The following is a 24,208-nucleotide window of genomic DNA, read 5'->3' as shown; positions in this document are numbered from 1 at the left end:
CGTGGATTCCGGATGACACGTTTGACACCCCTGTTCTAATGAGATTCACTATCACCATTACTGTTTGTATTTGCACTGATTCCTGTCAATAATATTGAACAAGTTCAGGCCATGGCTATCCAGCATCAAAAACATCTGCCAACTATTGCACCTCTTTTATATGGACAATCTGAAGTTGTATAGAAAAACACCATCTGAAACAAAATTGTTTCTCAACTCTCCATTTATACAACCAAGATATTGCAATGGAGTTTGAACTGGACAAATGTGTCACCTTTACGATCAACAGGGGAAAAATAGTTTCGTTAATTATGCAGCTGTAATTGTGACGCGGTGGCTCAGTGGGTTAGGACGCTGAACTTGTCAATCAGAAGGTCGGCAGTTTGGCGGGTCAAATCCCAAGTGCCGCATAACAGAGTGAGCGCCTGTTACTCATCCCAGCTTCTGCCAACCTAGCAGTTCAAAAGCACGTAAAAATGCAAGTAGAAAAATAGGGACCACTACGGTGGGAAGGTAACAGCGTTCCATGCGCCTTTGGCATCTAGTCATGCCGGCCACATGACCACGGAGACGTCCTCGGACAAGCGCTGGCTCTTCGGCTTTGAAAGGGAGATGAGCACCAGCCCCTGGAGTCGGAAACGACTAGCATGCATGTGCGGGGGAACCCTTACCCTTACCCTTAATGGTGATCAGGACTCAAGCTGAAGTAGAAGCCCTGGTTAGAAAGTTCAGAAAAATAATGAGAATGAATCATGCCCTTCATCCACACAATGATGTTGACAGACTCTATTTACCAAAGAAAATAAATGGTTCTGAAATGTTGCAAATACACCACACAGCTGAAGAAGAAAAAGAGGCATTAGAAGAATAGCTGAAGGAGGGTAAAATAGATGCACTGAAGCTAGTACATTATGAAGATTTACTAAATAGCAAAGAGACTGAACTGGCCTATAAGACAGACCAAATGAAAAATAGAAAAGAGATGTGGCTAGGCAAAGTTTTGCATGACCAATACATTTAAAAAAATAGCAGGCAAAGCAGACCTGGCAATAGCTAGAAGCAGGAAAATTGAAGAAAGAGACAGAGGGGCTAATTCTAGCTTCACAAGGCCAAACTTCAGACTAAATACATACTGTACAGAACTGCATCTGTACAGCATCTGCCACACAACTGCTCAGAGTTAATGATTGTTGATAAAAAAAAGACAAAAAAACACCACAAAAGACAAAAGAAACTTCTCCAGGTAATTTATGTGCCACTACCTGGAGAAAGCAGGATAGAAGAGAAAGAACTGCAAAATACAACCTGCAAATAGAAATAGAAAGAATGTGACAAAAGAAAGCAAATATAATACCAATAGTAATAGGCACCTTGGATGCAATTCCAAATCATGTGGAGCACTACCTAAACACCATGGCAGGGGTGAAATCACCAGCAGTCAATCGCAAAAGGCAGCGTTACTAGTAATAACTTATCCTGCGGTGATACTTTTAATATTATTAAAGAATATCTGCCTACCCTAGGTCCTTGGGAGGGAGACTATCAGTGAACAAAAATGCCAAATCCAGTCTAAATGTCTGTGTGGCTAACCATTGGAAAAAGGAGTTCCTAAGTGTCAACTGCTAATTCACATATCTTACACTTTCCTTAAAATGCAAGCCTGTGCTGAATGTACAGTGTCCATCACCACGAGAGATGTCTCAGGTAGCATTTGACAATTATGTTATTTTATTGTCACTCATTCATTTTATTGAACTGTATTAAAATGGTATTTCAGGAGAATGCTTAGTATAATCAGGAATACAGCTTTTTTGTAAGCAAATTTGAATGTAGCATCTGAGATGTTAAAAAAGGGTAGAGTGCATCCCATCAGACAGCTCATTAGCAGTTGCTCTATTTGTGATGAAAATAGCAGATTATCTTATTAGTTCATGAGTGCTAACTAAAATTTCCTTCAAAAAGTACTTTTATCTGCTCTCGTTATTTTGATGTGCTCCTGGAACATACAATACTTATGTAGCTTCTAATCACTTTTGCTTTCAACATGCTTAAATGTATGTCTCCAGAATTATGTTTTAGGATGATACAAAACTTAAATTCAATTTGAAAAAGAATCTACATTTGTTCTGATCTGTACTCCAAAGTAGCTTTTTGACATTCAATCTGAAGCCATGCCCATGTCAAGAAGAACATTTCCATGCCTTCAGGAAAGATGAAATATGGGCCTGAATGCTTCTAATCAAGTTTAATTCAATGTATGATATTCAGTTAAGCATATTTTAAGGGTGTCTTTTCCCATTCTGATGATTTGGCAAATAAATTCCATAAGAAGAAACAATCACATTTCCAAATGTCATGAATACTATAAAATGGCTATGTTACAAGCAGAAATTTACTGGCTAGTCTTTCAACTTTAAAAGATTTGTATTATTAGTTTTCATATTAAGAGAAGAAGGAAATGTAATGTACAAATCCCCTTGTGGACCCTTCTAAATTTAACCAAATTATCTTGGCTTTCTTAGTTAATGAGTTACCACAAGAGAGATTGAGGGGCAGGAATGTTACTAGCTCCACTGCTGACAATCCACCACACACATTTCAGTGTAAAAACTTCCTGAACCTTCTTCTGAGAATATCTGCAAATCCCAAACACTTAGGTCTGATTAATGACACATTCAATAATCCCATAATCAAAATCAAGACCTTCTAGAAACCTGGTGCTGTGGATTCCAAAAGAAATTGTGTTTATTTACCTCTATTGTTTTAACAAAGTTTTCTTCTATTTATTTATTAATTCACTTATTAATAAGAATAGAAGACCAATAAAATAAATATTGTGAAATCAAGTCAACTGAATGTTGTTTTCATTGAATATATACAGATATGGAAATGTAACTGTTATTTGAAAGACGAAAGGCTGTTTTCAAAGCGGTAATGATTTGACCCAAGATTTGGCTGTTCCCAACATTAATAAATAGGCCTACCAGAAAATACCTGATAAGAATAGTTTGTGTTGATTTGATGTGAGCATGATTGTAGACACCAGGCAAAAAGAGCAGCTTTTAAATTCAAGAATAAAAACTCCTATAAGCTTTGGTTCTCAGACATGTTAACTTTGTTTTTGCCAATTTAGTGCTGATGGTAGTTCAGAAGGTATGGATTATAATGACTTTGTATAAGAGGAAGAAAAAACAAAATATATGCATATAAGAGCCATGGTAATACCAATGGTTAGAATGCAGTATTGCAGGCTAATTCTGCCAACTGCCAGCAGTTCGATTCTGACCGGCTCAAGGTTGACTCAGCCTTCCATCCTTCTGAGGTCAGTAAAATGAGGAGCCATATTGGGAGGGGGGGCATTACGCTGACTACAAACCGCTTAGAGAGAGCTGCAAAGCACAATGAAGTGGTATATAAGTTTAAGTCCTATTGCTATTGCTATATGATGTTATTTCATCAAGAAATCCACATTGATTATTATACAGACATTTTAAATGAGGCATAATGAATAATACATAGTCCCCTCTCCCAGGAATTTTTACATTTTTTTCGCAATAAAAATGGCAGTGATGAGATTCTTTTGAATCCACTTGTTACAGAATTCATTCCATGTTTTAGACAAATATTCTAAGTCAGTCAGAAAGAAATGCTGCTGTTTGAAAAATAATCCATATAGTTAATTCAGTGTCATGCTCACATGCATTTCAAATGTAAATACATACATATATACATATATACATGTTACAATATATTACTGATTCCTTCCAAAAATATTTTTGTTGTCATCTCTATTTCAAATGAAGATTTTAATTTTTTTTAATCTACTTTCAAGAAAGTTTATTGCTTTGGTATGTATCTTATCTTTGGTATATATCCTATTATTCAACATAAAGTTAGCTTGTGAGCTAGACACTGAATTGCAATATGTTTTATTACAAATTTAACCTTGGAAGCAACAAACTCATGAAAGGAATGAACAAGTTCTGTGCTGAAACTTTTTAAAATATTGTTTTACATATGTTGTCCTGGCATTTAATTACATGTATTTGGACTCTTTAGATCTGCCAGTAACATGTAATGCTTCCAATTACAATTTGTCCCTTCACCAGCTGGTTCTTTCTCAAACTTATAAAACTGGAAATTTCCGAAAATGGGGCATGTAAGGCTATACCTCATACTAAAATCTTATTTAACTGTACAACACCAACTATTCTAAAAGATTCTGAGAAAAACAGCAATAATGCTGTTCAGACTTATGTTTTTCTCTATTTTTTCTCTAATATAGTTCTTGATATTATATAACACAATGTTCTCAACCTCAGCAACACACTGGCTGAAGAATTCTGGGAGTTGAAGTCCACACATTTAAAGTTCCTGAGATTGAGAAGCACTGCTTTAACCAGTAGCTCATTTACATATTTCTATAGTATTTCCAGTACTGTGATCTAGTTTCAAATTTTTGGTATGGCATCTGTGATATAATTCTCATTAGCTCCTTGGTTTGAAGTAATGTTTCTAGTCTTCCTCCCCACGGAGCTTACTAGCTTTGCTAGTAAGTCTACAGAAAAGTTCTTCAAATATTCTGGTCCCAAGCTATTTAGAGCTTTATAGATAATAACCATCTCAAGTTAGTGTGGAAATAAAGCCAAAATAGAATCAGTGTTCAGTTCCAATACTGAACTCCAGAAAGCAGCCTAGCAGTCACATTTATTAGTACCTGTAGTTCCTCACCCTTTAAGGGCAGCTTCATATTTATATCTATATCAAAAGATACAGTCATTATTAAAGACCTGAATAATAATGAGCACATCTGACTTCTCCAGGAGGAAGAACTGTTGTTTCAGTTGAAACAGCTGCACATAACGGAAGTGCGGAAAGAATATAGCCCACTCAGAACAAGCCATAGATCTATTCCTGTATCAGGTTTTTTGTATATTAGCTATCTTTTATATTTCTTTGCCTTTTTATCCACTCATTGCTTGTTATTATATTTAAAAGTCATTGAGAAACCTGGATTGCTTTGTTCTTTCTTTACAGCTCGTTTGGAATGAAATAAAAAAAAATATTTGCAAACCTCCAGGCTCTTATCCTAGATTCCACCTTCATATAGGTTATTGTAAATGTTAAATAGAATAGTCTGATTAAAAGTTCTTTGTTATCCCATAAACCGAGGATGGGCAATTGTGTGGTATGCTAAAGAGCATACTCAAAAAAAAAAAGACTGGGCAGGACAAAAGGATTAAAATGAAACCAAACAATGCATGATTCCAGAGACTGGCCAATCTTTGTGACCTATTAATGAGCTCTTTTGTAGGATGGGCAAGAGTATTTTGTCTATGTAGCAATATTTAAGTATTATTTTCCCATGGTGAAGAACTGAAATATAAGATAGAACTGTAAAGGTAAAACCTTATTTACTTTGAATAAATAAATAAACCTTAGTTAGTTTGAATTGTTCATCTTCGGTGGTGATGTTCAGAGTTGCATGTCTTGGCTAATGGTACTCAAATCAAATAGCATGAATTCAAGGCTGACAATTAGAAATAGTAGTGAACTCATCATACTAAGCCATAGACTTTAGGAATACAGATTTGCATTTATACAAAACCCTTACTGGCAATCCAGATTCAAGGGCAAGATAATTTATGTTGCTAAATCCAGGGGACGGTTAAGATTTCCAAAGAGACTGGTTTGTTTGTCAAATTCATAGGACCGCCTGTCTCAGAATAAATGACCTTGGGCAACCTACAAAAAATAGTATAAAACAATAAACATGACAAACAGGGTCATATTCTCTTCTTTAGCTTGAAGCAAGATATGCAGTATATATGGTTGGGTTGTCACAGAGAGTTAGTAATGAAGTATAAAACAATCAGGAGAGTTCTTAAATAAATAAACATCTATCCTGTGTCTGGGGAACCTTGCACTGATTTGTAGAGCTAGACAATGCTAGGCACTTTTCTACTTTTGAGTAAACAAGCCTAGATCCAGTATAACTTCACACTTTTCTTTTTCTTGCTTCCAATTTTCTACAGCAGGTTGCAGCATTTTGTGGTATGCATGGATAAGGCTCTGGTGCAATGTCTAGGTTCAGTAGCATCCATTATCTTATGAAGCATAATACTGTATGAATAATTTATTATAGAATCTCGAACATAGATAATTATTTAGAAATATTTACCAATATAATTGAATCTGTGTATGGCTCCAAACATGTTGGAGGATTTGAGGAACCCAGCATGAGACTTGCTTCTTTGATGGACTAAGCAGAAGATTCTCTTTCTTTATGGAGCTCTAGAGAAGTGCTGAACTGCTTAGATAAAGGACCATAAAGGTAAAGGTAAAGGTTCCCCCGCACATGCGTGCTAGTCGTTTCCGACTCTAGGGGCCGGTGCTCATCTCCGTTTCATAGCCGAAGAGCCAGTGCTTGTCCGACCATATGTCTTCCTTAAAAAACATGGTCCTCTAGTTCAGAGGTCCCCAACTTTTTGGGCACCAGGGACCAGTTTCATGGAGAAAGGTTTTTCCACAGACCGGAGGGTACGTGGTTTTATGTGCTGATTGCATCCCACGGATGGGGCTTTGCTTGTTTGTACGGACCAGTTGCTGGTATGCTACATCCCGGTACCAGTCCACAGGCCTGGGGTTGGGGACCCCTGCTCTAGTTGAATCATCAACTATAGCTTTTCTTGGCTAAAAAAGTGTGCTTGATCGATAGTTTGATGAGAATGAGCTGGTTCTCTTGGCAGATTAAATTGTAATTCTCAGTTTAAGTCTTGAAAACTTCAGTTGCATAATTGGCTGGTTTTTATGTCACTTTAGACATTCACTGGGATTTTCATTATCATTATCCCAGATCATCACTGGGATTAATTTGGATTATCACCCAATGGAACAAAAAGAATGAGAAAGCATTGTTGTCATCTAATGGCCATCTGATCTTTGCCATTCAAATTTGGTGACCCTACATTCAGAATGATCCATTCTGTTGAAACAAAGAACAGAAACTGTAGCAAATGTAAAGCTGGTTGATGTAAAATGTACTGCAGGTTCTAGTTTTGGATAAGAGATGATAATTCAAATGCATGATATAAAAGGAAAAAATGATACTGTCAGTTTGCAGAAACATAAAAAACTATCTGTGGGCGCGCTGGATTTATGAAACCGTCTTCCGGTTGAGCTCCGGATGGCGCCCGACCTGCGCTCCTTCCGGCGCGATCTAAAGACGTATCTCTTCGAACAAGCTGGCCTGGCCTGATGGGATGGGGTTGGGTTTTTATTACTTTTAATGTGTTTTAACCTATTGTAAGAGTTGTGGGCATTTTGTTTAATCTCTTTTAATTTTTGTATTTTGTCTTTTAACATGTAGTGCCCTGTTCACCGCCCTGAGTCCTTCGGGAGAAGGGCAGTATACAAATAAAATTAATAATAATAATATTATAATATATAAAAATATTCTTGTGAAATAAGAAGGGCAGGCTTCATGACCACATGAGACCATGTATACATGGTTAAAAATAAGAAATGAAGTTTCAATATGTGATTATTTTGGTTGCAATCTGGGAAAAAGCCCTGCCATGCTTAGTAAAATATGAGGGATCATATTAGCAGCATCACATTCAGTGTATGCATGTATTAGTAGAGATGTGGAAAAATGTAACTGCTACTATTTTTTGGTCATCCTGTTTTTTCTGCCCAGGTCTGATAGCATTGAATTACCCCTTCACTTTTTCTTTTTTTCATTCAGTTTAATACCCCTCATGTTTCTCTTTCAAGTGTAATTACACTTCCTTCTTACTCAGTCTCCATATTCATTTTTCTTTTTATTGTTTTTCTCTGGAAGGAGCACATGTGTTTCTGTGTATGAGTAAGTAAGTGTTGTAATAAATATAGAGAAATTAGGATAGGGAGAAAGAGATAAATCAGATTTTTTAATGCAATTTTAACCAATAGTTCTTAATTCAATTGTTATACATTTACTTTGAGCTATCACAGACTTTTTTTGAAATATGGTTTCTTGAAAAAGAGAAGTAAGTTTGGAATTGGAGACTGTTGGAATTAGCAATTGTAGATGGTTTAGATGGAGAAGTTGGGAATTGCACTTAATTTCTGACTGTTTGTATCATTGTTTTCTGTCTGTTCTTTCTTTTAATCTTGTTAATTCAGAACCATCTTTCCTTTCGATAAATACGGTAAAATTGTGCTCATTAGACCAGGGGTCGGCAACCTCGGCTCTTTTATGACTCGTGGACTTCAACTCCCAGAATTCCTGAGCCAGCTATGCTGGCTCAGGAATTCTGGGAGTTGAAGTCCACGAGTCATAAAAGAGCCGAGGTTGCCGACCCCTGCATTAGACTGTTCTTCAAAGATTTAGCTGGTATAAACTACCAGCAAACCTGATGATGTTGATGATTGAATAATGGCTAATTTATTTACCATAGATTATGAAGTTTTCTTATTTTTCATGACTGTATAATCATGATAACTATACTCATTACAAGAATAGCAATAATCAAGGTGATATCACTGAACCACTTTCAGTCATAATAGGCGAACATTATATCACTGCAGCTTTCAAATTACTTGAAGCCAAGCCAATAATATAATTTCTCTGTGGTACTCAGCTGGACCTCTTTTCCAATTCTGCACCATTAGAGCCTGTACAATCAAAATATTTAAGAGGTCTTCAAATCCCTGTGTTTCTAATGCCACCTTGCAACTAAACAAGTTCAGATCACTAGAACCTGTTGGATTACATACCAGAGTTCTGAAGGAGCTGGCAGATATGATCTTGTAACCATTGAACCATATCTTAGATAGAGTACTGGGAACTCTCATAGAGCTGGAAAAGAGCTGATGTGGTTTCCAGCTTCAAAAAAGAGAGAAAATAGATCCAGGAAGCTACAGACCAATCAGTCTGACATCAATACCTGGGAACATCCTGGAAAAGATAATCAAACAACAGATCTGTGAACACCTAGTAGGAAGCCAAGCTATAACAGAAGCCAATATGGGTTGTCAAAACAGATCATGCCAAACAAATCTTATTTCATTCTTTAACAAAGTGACTAAATTAATGGACCAGTGAATGCTGTTGACAAGTATACTTGGATTTGACAAAGTAGACCACAACCTACTTCTTGGTAAGCTAGAAAAAATGTGGGATAGACAGCATCACCAACATATGGATTTGTAACTGGCTGACAAACTGCATTCAAGGTACAGTGCTTAATGGAAATATATTTACATGGAGGGAAGTAAAGAATGGGATATCCCAGGTTCTATCTTAGGCTCAGTACTCTTCAGCATCTTCATAAAATGATTTAGTTGAGGGAATAGAAGGAGAACTCATCAAATTTGCAAACAACACCAAGCTGGCAGAAATAGCCAACACCCCAGAAGCAATGCTCAAGATCCATATGTATCTTGACAGACTTGAACACTGGGTCCTTTCTACCAAAATGAAATGTAATGGAAAGAAAAGTAAGATTTTTACACTCAGTTAAGAAAAAACAAATATACAGGTACATATTGATGAAACCTGACTCAATAACATTAACTGCAAGAGGATCTTGGAGCCCTAGTGGACAATCATTTAAATATGAGGCACAGTGTGCTGCAGCCTCAAAAAAAGCCAATGCTATCCTAGGCTGCATTAACAGAGGGATAGAATCAAGATCACATGAAGTGTCAGTACCACTTTATAATGCCTTGGTATGACCACACTTGGAATACTGCATCCAGTCTTGGTTACCACAATATAAAAAAGATGTTGAGACTTTGGAAAAGAGTACAGAGAAGAGCAACAAAGATCCTTAGGGGCCTGGAAGCTAAAATATATGAAGAATGGTTGCAGCAATTGGATATCTCTAGTCTAGTGAAAAGAAGGACTAGGGGTGACATGATAGCAACATTCCAATATTTGAGGAGCTGTCGCAAAGAAAGGGGGGGTGTCAACCTATTTTACAAAGCACCAGAAAGCAAGACAAAAGCAGTGGATGGAAACTAATCAAAGAGAAAAGCAACCTAAACTAAGGAGAAATTTCCTGAAAGTGAGAACAATTAACCAGTAGAATGGTTTGCCTTCAGAGGTTGTGGGTGCTCCATCACAGGAGGCTTTTAAGAAGGGATTGGACAGCCATTTCTCTGAAATGGTATAGGGTTTTTTGCTTGAGCCTTGGTTAGAAGTCCTCCAAGGTCCCTTCCCACTATGTTATTCTGTTAAGAAATAGGCTTTGTGAATTGTCATAACCAACTAATGGCTTAGATTATCTTTCTTTCCCCTTGACATCGCACTAGTAACTACAGGTAGTTCTTGACTTATAAATTGTTGCTTAGCAACCAATCAAAGTTATGATGGACTTTCCAAAAGGTATTTACAGCCCAATTTAAAACATATAATAGTCTTGCAAGCCCCCTTTCGGTTACATTATTGCATTTTGGGAGCTTGGCAACTGCCTAAGCTTTATGGCTATTTGTAGTTTCCCAAGGTCACTTGACTCTGATTTTTCATGTTTTTTTAAATGGCTTTTGGCCTGAATTTCTGATTTTTGGCAAATAAACATCCATTGTATAAAACAGATTTATTTAAGCACCACAGAGGTCACTTAATTGCTGCCATATTTACTTAACAATCACCACAATAAAAGGTCATAAAATCAAGCACAGTCACATGATGAGCCACCTGTTGCTGCAATGATTTATGATCATAATTTGGGCTCAATTATAATTGTAAACCGAAAACTAACTATCGAGAAACAGGTAGGGGCAGTTGAAATCTCATCCTTAGGCTTCTCTCCTGGTCTTTTGCTCAGCATGGAGTATGATCATGCCAAATGATATGTAGCAGACACAGAGTGTCAGCTGAATCTAGCCAGGACACCAAATGTTTTTGCTGATTAATCCAACAGTCTTTCTCATTCCATATCTTACTAAATTAAAAGTACCTAAACACAGAGGCTTCCAGTTTTGCGCAGTTAGTGCAACAGCCGAGGGATCGAGGAGCTCTGCACCCTATGGCTGATTTCTCTCTATTTGAGGACCCTAAATGGGCCAAAAGCCACCCTGAAGAGGTGGCAAAGGAGAGAAGCCCTCTGGTTGTGGAAAGATGGTGGTCAATCCGGACATCCAGGAAAAGTTCTCCAGAAACCAGCAGAAGAAAGGCTAGTGTCATTCATGAGTCTAGCCCAAGCTGCATGCAGCCAAAGCCAAAAAATACTAAATTAAGTGTGATCGTAAACAGCATGATTGAACTGGATAAGAATATTGATTCTCTCTCTTCTACCTGATTGATTTCCTGAAAAAACAACAACCCAGAAGTAAAAATCCTCCGAAAGTGGGGGGATTTCTGCTCCACCCTCCTCTAAACGGAAGCAACAAATTAAATTTATGGGGAATAGAATTATACAGAAATGAAATCAATATAAGACTTAAACTTGGAAAGTGTGAAATTGATGGATTATGTTATGGTTCTCCTGGCAAGAGATTATTGATGGAAATAAATGGTAATTATTTGTTTTGAAAACTGAAAAAAAGAGCTGGTGCTGACATCTAGTGGTGGATGAAAATACTGCCCTAAATATACAGCCCAGAAAAAACTTATTATTGTGATCTTCAAAGCTTTAATTAAACAAAGAACAGCTGCAATAAAAGAAAAGAAAACATTGTGGACTATCTACAAAACGAGAACTATAAAACCTAGAAAAAAAATTGACCTTCCTGGATTATAAATACTTTTGAAACTGTGACTTTAAAGTGGTTGGCAGAGAAAGGAAAACTTTGATTTTTACTCATTATGGAGCATCAGAGGTCTGCAGAAAGAACATATCAAGAAAAAATAAATAGTTCCAAGGAGGAAATGTACGTTATGTTACAACAAATACAAATGACATTAATTTCAAACCATGAGGAAATTAAAAATAATTTGAAAACTTAAATAAATACATTCTCAATTTAACGTCACAACAAATAAATGATCAGAAAACAAAAAGAGAGAGAGTGATCAAATAAAGCAGATAATTGAACATAAACTAGTGGAAAGAAGCTTAGAGGTAGAATTTAATATTGGAAGGAACTGTGATGTAATCCAGATGGAGAAAAATGTCCAGAAATACTGGACATGGAGAAGATAACCTATACGTCAAGATTCCAAGAACTTGAGAGAAAAAAGGAGATGGGAGAAACTAAGAAAGAAAAAAAAGATCTCTGAGGAATATTCCCACAAAAACACTCTAATTGACTTATCTTTTGTGCTGACAGCAACATGTACAAAACTATGGGAAGATCTCGGGGTTCAATGGAACATACTGATTAGGAAAAATGTTTGGCAAAAAAAGGGCTAAAGCCATTATTAAGAAATTAGATGACAGGACTTGTTTGATGGAATACGTAAAGACTAAGCGCTTGTTTGAATACGGTTAAAGAAATAAAATTCTGAATACAAATGAATCTTAGCTTAGGAGGGATAGGCTCCTTAAGCAATACAGTGTTTTTTGGTTATGATATGAAAAATACAAAAATGTTCGGGATGATTTATATGAGGGAAATGTACTAAATATAAATATAATGGATTTTGAGAACTTGAATATGCTTTAAAAATGAAACATTGTTTATTAACGTATCCTAGTTTAAGAGGGATATGGGTTTTTTTAGACAATATATTATTTCTGTCCTTTGTTCTTTCTGTTTCAAGATACGAAAAATGTAAGTGTTGGGATGGTTCAAATGAGGAAAAAGACTTCAATATATAAGTGTAATTAACTTTAAGAAAATTTTAACAGGTAAAAATGTTTTCTTCTGAATATTGAGGGGAAAATAAATTTAAATGAGGACTCTAAAAACAGGATCTATGATGAGGTGATCTACATGATTAATTAGAAAAGAAGCTTAATAATGAGGTGGAGGATATTTGTGGATATTTATTTGTTATCTTCTAAAACAGGGCCTTTCAACCAGTGGCATGGGTACCACCTGTGGTACATTGGCACCTGACAGGTGGTACGTGACCATCCTAGAGAAGTGGTAGCGGGGGAGGAGAATGAGCTGAACTGGTGGCAGCACCGCACAAGCCTGAGCGAGAGACAGCTGGAGCTGCAGGGCTGTCAGGGCTCAGTGGCAGCACCAGGATCAGCGCCAGGCTCCAGCTGGAGCTCAGCGCTGATCCTGGTGCTTCTGCTGAGCCCAGAAGAAGCTCCAATCAGCTGGAATGTTGCAGCATCCCCAGGGTCTTGTGATTTACATTCAGATGCTTGGCAACTGATTCATAGTTATGACGGTCACAGTGTCCTAGGGTCATGTGAAGTGACCAAAACCTGCTGCAACCACCCAGCAGACGGGGGAAATAAAAATCAAACACCACCCCACCCCACCCCCTGCTGCCAATCCTCAACAGAAATGCTCACAACAATGAAAACCTCGGACAAGAAGAGCGCCACCGGGTGGGCAGGCAGGTGTCTTGCTTGGCTGTGGCTTGGGGGGCACTTTTTTCAGTGCCATTGTAACTTCGAACAGTCACTAAGCGAACTGTTTTAAGTCGAGGACTACCTGTACTTCATCATTTTTTTCCTTTTTTTTTGGTCATCACATTTTTGACACTAGGCGACTGGTGGTACTCGGATGTTGCCATATCCTAAAAGTGGTACAATGGGTGAAAAGGTTGAAAAGCCCTGTTCTAAAACTATCAAGAAATGTACTAATTTAAGATTGATAAAAGAGAATATTATTGGAAGAAGAGAAAATCATGGAAGGCTACTAGGTAGAATATGGAATTATAGAAACTAACTGTTATTGATTATTTGTAAATACAAACCTAGACTACTCACTGTTTACCAAATATTGATGATGATATGTAAAAAACCCCAAATAAAACATATTTTTTAAAAAATAACTAAAAGTACTTAAACACAGTAGAACTTGTACTCTGGCACAGTGTCATATCCTGTCCTTAGCTGTCCTTTAAGGTTAATACAAGAAGATTATTTACTCAAAGAGACAATGGCCTTGTAGCTTTGGAGATACAGAACAAAGGAGCATGTTGTTGTCTAGTGCCTGTACTGCAAATGTATTTACATTTCACAATTATTACATAAATAACAGGGTGCATAGAAAAATTTTATGCTACACTATTGCTTTCACATACCAACCCTGTTGCAACATAGAATGGTGTTAGATTCTGTGGAATAGCAATCAAAATTCTAAAATGAGTTTGATGTATTAGAGTACGGTACTTTGTAACTTGATATAGTCTTTCAGTTACTAACTTTTTATGTACCCTACACTCATCCAATACTCCTATCTCTTCTTTTAGATTCTTGTTTTTATATATACATTAGTTTTTAATTTTTTATACCTTTAATAACTTCTAGTATTTTATAATCCATTCCACATAGTAAGAATTAATCAGCCTCTTCCTTTGCTGTGTTACCTAATTAAATATACAAGGAATTTTTATAACTTTTATAACTTCTAGTATTTTGTAATCCATTCCATTCAATTAGAATAAATAAGCCTCTTCCTTTGCTGTGTTACCAAATTAAATATACAGGGAATATGCAACATTAAGCAGTATTACAGGAGTACTTGCACTGTCATAGGAAGTTGTAATAATCTGTGATCTGGTCAGTTGAACATTATAGTTTTATCAGTGGACCGGTAAATTATTCTCAGCTGGGTCCTGAACTATTTTTATTGAATTGTTATATCACCTGATAGCAACATAGTACTAAGGATGATTATTTCTGAGCTTTGTCAGGGATGAGCTGTCAGTCCTTTATTTAGGAGGCTAGCTAGCATTTTTCCCCCTGAAATACTCCCTGTGCCTTTCTCAAATTAAGCAACATAACTCAGCTTTTTTTAAAGCCTGAGTATTAACTTTCAGGAATTATATAGAAACAATCAGAAATCAATTTATCATGAACTGATGGAGAAGACTGCAGACAAGTAGTTTGGAATGTGACAACAATATTAAGAAATGAACAAAAAGAATATATTACCAAATAAATGCATAAACAATCGAGAACTAGCATGGTTCTGTATAAAATGTGAAAGGGGGATTAAAACTTCCCACAGATATTACCCAGACTGCTTTATTTCCTGGTTAATGTTAAGATAAGCTAAGGAGTGGGAGATGAGTGCAATAGGGTGTGTGTGGTCAGAAACAATTTCCTAAAAAATTCCTTTTCTTGTTTGATTGTCTAGTTAGTAGCTAGACAGGAGTGTCAAACTGGTGGCCCATGGGCCAGATGCATCACACACAGGCCATGCCTACCCTGGTTCCACAAAGGCAAAAAACATCATGATAGTCACAATACATCATGTGATGCGATTGAGCTTGACACCGAAGACCTAGGAGGTGGTAGGGCAGTGCTTATACTTCGCTCCTGGCACTTCTGGCTAATCTCAGACACCTTGGCAGGTCTGTGCTGCTTTATCCATCTGAGCATGCTGCTTAGTATGATCTGTGAAGGCTGAGGGATGAAGTAATCTTGTCTTTTGCAATGTGTCTAGTGTAGATGCAGCTTCTTTCTCCTATAAAAGCCTGTAGATCATTGGCCTCCTCCATTAGTCCTTAGAAAAACATTAACAACAGTTCATCCAAAGTAAATCAAACTGGCTAGCTAACATCTTTTATTCTTACAGAATACAATTTGTTTGGATAGTTTTTAATTAGCCCTTATATTTTCTGCAATATTGAGGTGAATTAACACTTTAAAATTACTTTATTTTACAATTGTCACAGGTCACTATGGTAATGTGATCACGTTATTGAATATTTTTTATTTTATTTTTAGAGGTTGCAGTATTTTAGAATTTATTATGATCCATAGCATAGCACTATCATCACCATGATATGATGGGTTGATAGCATTGGAAATTGCTTAATTTCACCGAAAACTTTGTCAAGAAAATAGTTTCTTCTTGCAGTATTTCATTTTTCTCAGAATGTGTTCTTATTAAGCACTAATTTCTGTGCTGTCAATTGCCAAAAAACAACTGCCAATATTATTAATTAGGTATATCTAGCCTTTTCACTAAATTTCTGGCTCTGTTTGTATCTGTTTTGAGTACAATATCTATTATTTTATCTTGTATCTTTCCTAACAAAGTCTTGATTATTTCCCAATATTTATTTCATTATGAATCATTCAACTTTTCAAAGGAAATAATTTTGCATTGGTGTGTTATATATTAAGTTTTTGACAGTGTTGTTGTTTCAAAGCTTTAGTAATATCACACTGCAACCAGTGCAATATAAAAAAGATGTTGAGACTCTGGAAAGAGTGCAGAAAAGAGCAACAAGAATCGTTAGGGAGTTGGAGGATAAAATATATGAAGAACATTTACAGGAATTGAATATGTCTAGTCTAATCAAAAGAAGGAGTAGTGGAGACATTATAGCAGTGTTCCAATATTTAAGGGGATCCTACAAAGATGAGGAGGTCAAACTATTTTCCAAACCACCAAAAGGCAAGATAAGATATAATGAATGGAAACTAACCAAGGCGAGAAGCACACCTGTTCTGGAGTTTGTCCACTTAATTGCCGGCTCTGCTTGTTTTACACTTCTACCAGTGCATAAGTGACAAGGGGTTTTGTATTTCAGCTGGCTTGTCTCAAAACTTGATGCTGATTAGGCTGAAATGTTATGTTTCTTATTTTAGCAATCTAAAACTAATTCAAATTCAATTAAAATTAGCATTTTGTTTTCTTATTGCTTATATTTAGCCAGATATTTACTTATAAGTAATAAATATAAAACATAGTTATAATTCAAAAACAAATACTATTTGATAGTATCTACCAAATACAAAATCTACCATAATGCAAAGACACATCTAAATAAAAATGATGAAGCCTTTGAAACACAGCAGTACAAAGGGAAAAAAATATTGTTTTATTTCTTCGGACATAGGTTTCATTAGAAGGAGTAACAAAATTGGTAAGGCACTGGTTTAAAAATAATAATCAAGAGACAATGCAAAATGTTTTAACATTTAATGGTTAAACTTCCAACTTCAAACAAAGGCTAAATCCATACATTTGAGAATAGAATAGAGCTGGAAGGACCTTGAAGATCTTCTAGTCCAGCCCCCTGCTCACACAGGAGAACCTGTACCATCTCTCAGACAAGTGAATGTCTAGCCTCTTCTTAAAAATCTCCAGTGATAGAGAGCCCATGATTTCTGAACTCAAGCTGTTCCACTGGTTAATTGTCCTTACTGTCAGGAAGTTTCTCCTTAATTCCAGGGTGCTTCTCTTTTTGATCAGCTTCCAACCATTGTTTCTTGTCCTGCCCTCTGGCGCTTTGGTGAATGCCTACTTAACTATGTATTCTTCAATAAATCAGATGGGTCCAGAAAAAAATATCATAATGAGCAAATGCAGTTACTGATGCGATTAACTAAGCGGGATAGTAAATCTGTTACACAATAGCTGCCTGTGAAAATAGAATTGATTGCCAAATAATATAACTACTATTATTGTTATTCTTATTTGCAATATCCATGTTTGATGTGAAACTTTCCTATATGCATCAAAGCAACTTATTGACTCCATCCTTTGTCATTTCACTATGCATAATAGAAACCATTAATTTAAATATCACTGATTTTACGTAATAACTACATCTGTAGGAGTAAACAATATCCCATGAAATCTATGCTGTGCTTACACAGAAGGGAAACAATAGGAGAAATGTGTACATTACTACTTGAACATCTGCAATAAAGTTCCTTGGATTATTTCTTACTTTCAACAGACTCCCAAAGTGGACATATTTCTGTTTTAATTTGAGTTTATCTGTTCATATTTTCAAAATTAATACCAGAAATATTTTCTAAATTAATAAAGATGTTACCCTTTTTATTCCAGTTTACATGCAGATATATCATTACCACCCGTAACAAAATACCAATATTTTATGGAGAAGTGCTTTGTTTCCAACTCACAGATTGGAACACCACCATCTGTACCAATTTCCATAAGAAGATGTCCTAAACGTAGAAGAATTACATCATGATGTTTCTTTGCTATTAATTTCTTTCTCCAATAAGCTATCAAAATAGTTGTAGGTTTGCTGAGAAAGTGGCAATGATTCAAATGATTCTTTTTCTATATAACACAAGACAAGTTTTTCTAACTTCAGAAATCCCCGCTCCTCCCTCCCTGTTTCTCTCTTTTTCTCCTTCTACTGCTAAAGGAAGGCATTGCTTAACCTCTTGCTGCCACAGCAAATGTTGTCTGGATTGTTATTGAAGCCAACCTTTCTTTATTCTGAATGTAGAAATAATAATTAGATAATGGACTGCACTGGGGACCACTTTGTAAATACTTACATGTTGTTGAGGAACATTATTGTCCCACACTAAATAATTTAAGAAAGACTATAATTGTATTTAGATGCAGTAAACTTAAATCGAACAATCACTTATCATATATGGTGTATACAGGATCACAAATCTCAAAATCCAAGTGACAATTATTGATCAATTTTCAACCATTCAGTTTGCTATAAATGAATGAAAATCCATTTATAAATGAAAAATAGAAGTTGACAAATCTGTTAATAGGAAACAGGGAAACATTAAAAGAGTTTGCATTAAAATTCACAATGAATGTTACCTTATAGGGGAAAACATACTGAAGATTTACATAACTTTTCCTTCCTCAGTTGTTTTTGAAGGCAAATATTACAATCAAGATCAAATATTAAAATAACCCAATTGTTATGCTAGCTATTTCATATTTACTAAATACCACTCCATAAAAAATCCCATCATGTGTCATCATAATCTCATTAAGATTTATAATCAGAGTATTAAATGTTAGAGAAATAAATAGTATTGTTTGTCCTTGGGTATAGTTAATAATTTGCAAAAATAATATTTCAGTTTCATGTATGTAAATTTATATTATTGAAACATTTGATTTTATATATAGCTATAGATACACATTACCTCATCATATTCACTCATATAAATATGTATCAATAGAAAATAATATATATGATGTACATGTATATAAATAGAAAACAAATTTAAACTGAAATATATTAATGCATGATATGTATAATTAGTAGCAACACAAATCAAGCCAATGCTTTGAGAAATATGCTAAACTGAGCTATTGCATATTCCGAGCAGATGCTTCTCACTGGAATTTCATCAAATAATGATTTCTTTGAGGAGAAAACAGAGAGAGAATTGAAGAGCTGTAGTTTGTTGCTAGGCAACTCCACCAGTACTCTTCATTTCTTCTGTGTTATCTGGAAACAAAATATAAAGCTGTTGCTTGACAGTGGCATTGTACTCAAGATTAGATCAACTGAAGCATGAGGCGAAATAAGGTGTTTGCCTTAGGCAGGATAGTAATTTATTATCTTATGTCATTTATTATTATTGTGTCTTTCCTGTCAGAGAGGAAAAGCAATACTTGTTGGGGGGGGGGGTTTCTTTTCCGCTTTAGCTGGCAAGATAACTTCTTCAGCCTTTGGCATTGTATTATTATTTTATTTGTTATATCTGATTTATATATTCCATTTATATACCACTTTTTCACAGTAGGTCTAGGAGTGTGGGGTATGTTTCTCCACAACATCAGAGAGAGAAATCTCCAAAATCACCCTGTGTGCTTTTGTGGCTAAGAGTGAGTTTATTGTAGGCCTCCCCAATCCTAATTCAGCACTTTAACCATTCAGGTTCTGTCCTTTTAGACTGGTTTTAATCTAGCCCTGCAGTTTTTGAACTTTTCCTGGGACAGCAATAGTTCTAGGATTAGCAAACCTAACCAGATCCAAAATTAAGTCAGTTAATTAGCTATTTTAATCCATGTACCAGTCACTTCTTTTTGTTTTAAAAGATGAGATCGTGAATTCTGACCCTAAAGTCCCAGACTTTTTGGTTTACTAAGGTTGTGTAATAATTTTTATCTAGCTCTAAATCGAGGGTCCCTGAAGCTGCCAGCCATCCTATAAATAATTTTAAGATAAAAGAACATGTATCTTGTGTCTTGTATCCCATGCCTCACTTGTTTCTGCCATGTTGAACCTGTGCTCTCAAGTCCTTTTTTCTTCCTTGGTGTGTCTTGCTATATTATGTCTGCCAGGTCATGTTTCTTTAACTCTACCCTCCAACCATGCCAAATTCTAATTCCATTTGTGAAATATTGGAAGGAGTATACCAGGGCACTGAGAAGAAAACTCATTAACTGCATGTTAAGCTAATGAACTTAATTATCACATTTTACTTTTTATATGATAGGTCTATATTATTAATATTACATGAACTGATACTAGAATTAGTAGTCTGGGTTTTATATAGTCTAGGACTGAATGTAAAATATCCTTTTATCAAGGCCATTTAAAATTATGAAATTTGAATTGATAAGTTATATTATTGTTTATATTATATAGTATTTCAAAGCTGTTTAGAATCTTGGGATTAGTCAACAATATATACTTACTAAATAAACAATTCTTGTACAATGTGTGCATTAGGAAAGGTGTATACTATTGGAATACATTAATAGACATGTGCACGAACTTGAGAATATTTGGATTTTGAATTAAAAATATATTCCATTACGTAATGCAAACCATATTTGTAATTACATCCACACTCATTTGTTTAATAAATAATAACATGGACAGTTTAACACCTAAGTAACAAACTGAACTTGCAGAATCATTGAGTAGGATGACCCAGAAAGATGGAAGGATTCATTTGGGCTTTATTGTTCAGCATTATTTAGGCTTTTATGGTCTGAGATAGCAATAAAAACAGAATAAACAACGTACATTTACACTCAAGAGATTATCTTTCCTGCTCCAGGACCAGAGGTGCCATAGAGAACAATTGGCTTCTGCTGAGTCTTGTAGTACTGATATTAAAATAGAGCATTAGCACACAATAGATAGGAACTCTAGCCTTCCTCCTGCTTTTATATTATTGGTGCTCTTGTGACTTTTAATTTCCTAACAAATTTTTAAATGTAATACTAGAGGGATTTTAAAGCAGCACAGAGCTAGTCTATAATGGGCAATGCATAGCATTTGAAACATTTGGAAATGTAAAATAATACCAAATAAAATGTTTGGTATCTTTTTTTTAAATCCCATTTATATCCCGCCCTTCTCCGAAGACTCAGGGCGGCTTACAATCTAAGCACAATCAATGTGCTTAGCAATAGCCTTCATTCTATGTATATGCCTGCTTATTAGGGCTTTCCCCCCCCCCCCCAAGCGGCATTATTACAAAGTTAGCTTATTGCCCCCAACAATCTGGGTCCTCATTTTACCAACCTCGGAAGGATGGAAGGCTGAGTCAACCTTGAGCCTGGTGGGATGTGAACCTGCACTAATTGCAGGCAGCTGGTGTTACTTAAGGAGGCATTAGCCCACTGCTTCACCAAGGCTCTGGAGATTTTTCTGGAGCAATATGGAAAACTGCCTGTGGCACAAAGAAAACCTCATCTGCTAGCTATGTGATAGAAATGTGACTCTGTTTTAATGTACTGTTTATAGCTGTTTTATTCTTTTCTTCTCTATTTGAGTAGAAAAGATACATATTTCATATATTGTGTCACATAAAATTAAATGGTGTAAATCATAACAATTGAGTTTTTCAGGTTTATTGTTGATGAAACTAATATTAATTGTATTTGCTTATATATATACATATGCATATACATATATATATATGCATATACATATACATATACATAAAGGACGCAGTGGCTCAGTGGGTTAGGACGCTGAGCTTGTCGATCAGAAGGTCGGCAGTTTGGCGGGTCGAATCCCGAGTGCCACGTAACAGAGTAAGCGCCTGTTACTCGTCCCAGCTTCTGCCAACCTAGCAGTTCGAAAGCACGTAAAAATGCAAGTAAAAAAATAGGGACCACTACGGTGAGAAGGTAACAGCATTCCGTGCGCCTTTGGCGTCCAGTCATGCCGGCCACATGACCACGGAGACGTCCTCAGACAAGTGCTGGCTCTTCGGCTTTGAAACGGAGATGAGCACCAGCCCCTAGAGTCGGAAACGACTAGCACACATGTGTGGGGGAACCTTTACCTTTACCTTATATATATATATATATAAGCAAATACAATTAATATCAGTTAATAATATATATATGCACACTGTAAATCATTCTACTAATTTTTTTTTATCTTTTCCTTTCAGTTTGCTCCCAGTTTTCAAGAGGAGTCTTTGCTATTTTTGGATTTTATGATAAGAAGTCTGTAAATACTATAACATCATTTTGTGGAACTCTTCATGTTTCCTTCATAACACCCAGTTTTCCAACAGATGGTACACACCCTTTTGTCATTCAGATGCGACCTGATCTTAAGGGAGCACTTCTGAGCTTAATTGAATATTATCAATGGAACAAGTTTGCGTATCTCTATGACAGTGACAGAGGTAAGATATTTGCCATATATTAAAATTAATTTTATGCTAGCACAAATCTGTTTGCAGTATGAAGAAGGATTACAGTATCAGTCATAGCAGAAGATAGCACTTTGTAATGTTTTCACCCTTAAATATTTGAGGCGAGAAGGTTGAATCAGTGGTGTTGACTATAACTGTGAATATAGTACCATGAACTGCTATTTCAATCTAGAATACTATATACAAGGGGGGAAAATGTACAAGTGTGTTCCTATGAATCATTGCAAACTTGCTCTGTATAAGAATATATTCTAATGAAAAGTCTTTTTAGAAGACTATCACTAAAGAACAGTGATTTTCACAGCAGGAATTTGATTAAGGAAATAGACAGTTTCTAGACAAGACTTCCTGTGGTCATCCTGGGGACTAAAGGATGATTGATTCTACCTATATTCTAGTAATTATTAATGTGGATTTGTTGTAGCACAAGCCTTTCTTCCTCCCTGCCTCTCACCCTTTCTTCCTTTTTCTGTTTAACTGATCTGGCTAATTGAGAATTAAAATGAGCAAGGCAACCTCAGTCAATAAAGCTTAGGGATCATTAAAATTATCTATTTTTATTAAACACATAATTTCAGTGCTATAGAAAAAAGATAGCTGCTGGTGAAATTATATGCCTCGGATTGTCAAAATAAAGTAGGCTTGGTTACTGAATGGCTAAGTGAAAAACATTTTGGCTGGCCCTAATCTAGTCCTAAGAATACCAAATATATCTTCCACATAGTTAATTGAAATAAAATGATGCAATCTTCAGAAAAAAAACATCCTGGGTTAACTTTATTTTAACATATGTGATAACATAACGTATTTTGATTTACATGCTTTAAAAAGACCTGGAATTAAGATACAGGCATTTACTTATAATGTCTACTTCGGTGTTTTCTCTTTAAGTAAATAACTTCCTTATGAAAGGTGAAAATGAAATTTATATCACTTTTTATTTTCTTAATGTTCTTAATGTTATCTTTGGGAGCTATTTTTCCCAGAATGCTTTGTTGACTCATGAAAGTGTTTGCCAGCCATAAAGTTCAATAAAATGTGTCCCCAAATACACATTCCTGGCTGATGTAGCCATTTAAAAAATGGGTGAAGTGCCAAGAAAATACATTTCTCATTTCCAGCCATCTAGAAAGAAAGAAATTGTGCTAACTGAGTTCTGAAACAAATCTGAAATCATATTTCTTTGAATGAGCATTGTAATAAGGATTAAACTTAAATCTATTATAATATTTTTTTACTATTACAGTGCTCTCATATTGTTATTATTACTATTAATTATTCCTGAAAATATGACAACTGGCTCAGACTCCATTCCTGTTCTTCTCCCCGCCATATCCCTGACCAATGCAACAAAAGGAAGAAAGAAAACAGGATGAAGAGAAATCAAGGTCCTTTTCAGAGCAAGGGAGAAGGACATGGTTGAAACAGATGAGTTTGGGTACTAGCTGAAAAAAACCTGAGGTGAAAAAGCACTCATGTTTCTGGAGAAAAGTTCCATGAGTAGACGTGAAGTTGAAAGTGTGGGAAGAACAGAGTTAGGATGAATCTGGTAATCGATGTAATTGATATTGTTATTACTGAAAAAGAAGTTCCTCGCTTTACACAAACATACAGTGCATAGTCAGAACATTGGAAGGTGAAAATGTGAAATCCTTGGAGTGGGAATGGAATGGAAATGATGTTTTAACGATAAATGAAATTAGGCAGATTTCACAAGTCTATAAAAAGGAATAAAGGACATCTCTGTGTGTGTGTGTGTTTTG

At 35.7% G+C, this 24,208-nt stretch overlaps 1 protein-coding gene across 2 annotated transcripts in view; it reads left to right on the top strand.

The window, feature by feature from the left end:
* GRIA2 (glutamate ionotropic receptor AMPA type subunit 2) overlaps positions 1-24,208 on the top strand; it is a gene marked incomplete at its 3' end in the record, with an annotated part of 82,486 nt that overhangs the window by 11,979 nt on the left and 46,299 nt on the right. For both annotated transcript variants that reach the window (XM_083368001.1, XM_083368000.1), the window contains exon 3: positions 22,176-22,415. In XM_083368001.1, coding sequence (XP_083224127.1) covers positions 22,176-22,415 — 240 coding nt within the window. The remainder of the gene's footprint in view (positions 1-22,175; positions 22,416-24,208) is intronic.

The sequence above is a fragment of the Vipera ursinii genome (genome assembly GCF_947247035.1).
Source record: "Vipera ursinii genome assembly, chromosome: 7".
NCBI lineage: Eukaryota > Metazoa > Chordata > Lepidosauria > Squamata > Viperidae > Vipera > Vipera ursinii.
This window is presented reverse-complemented; position numbering and strand designations above follow the sequence as displayed.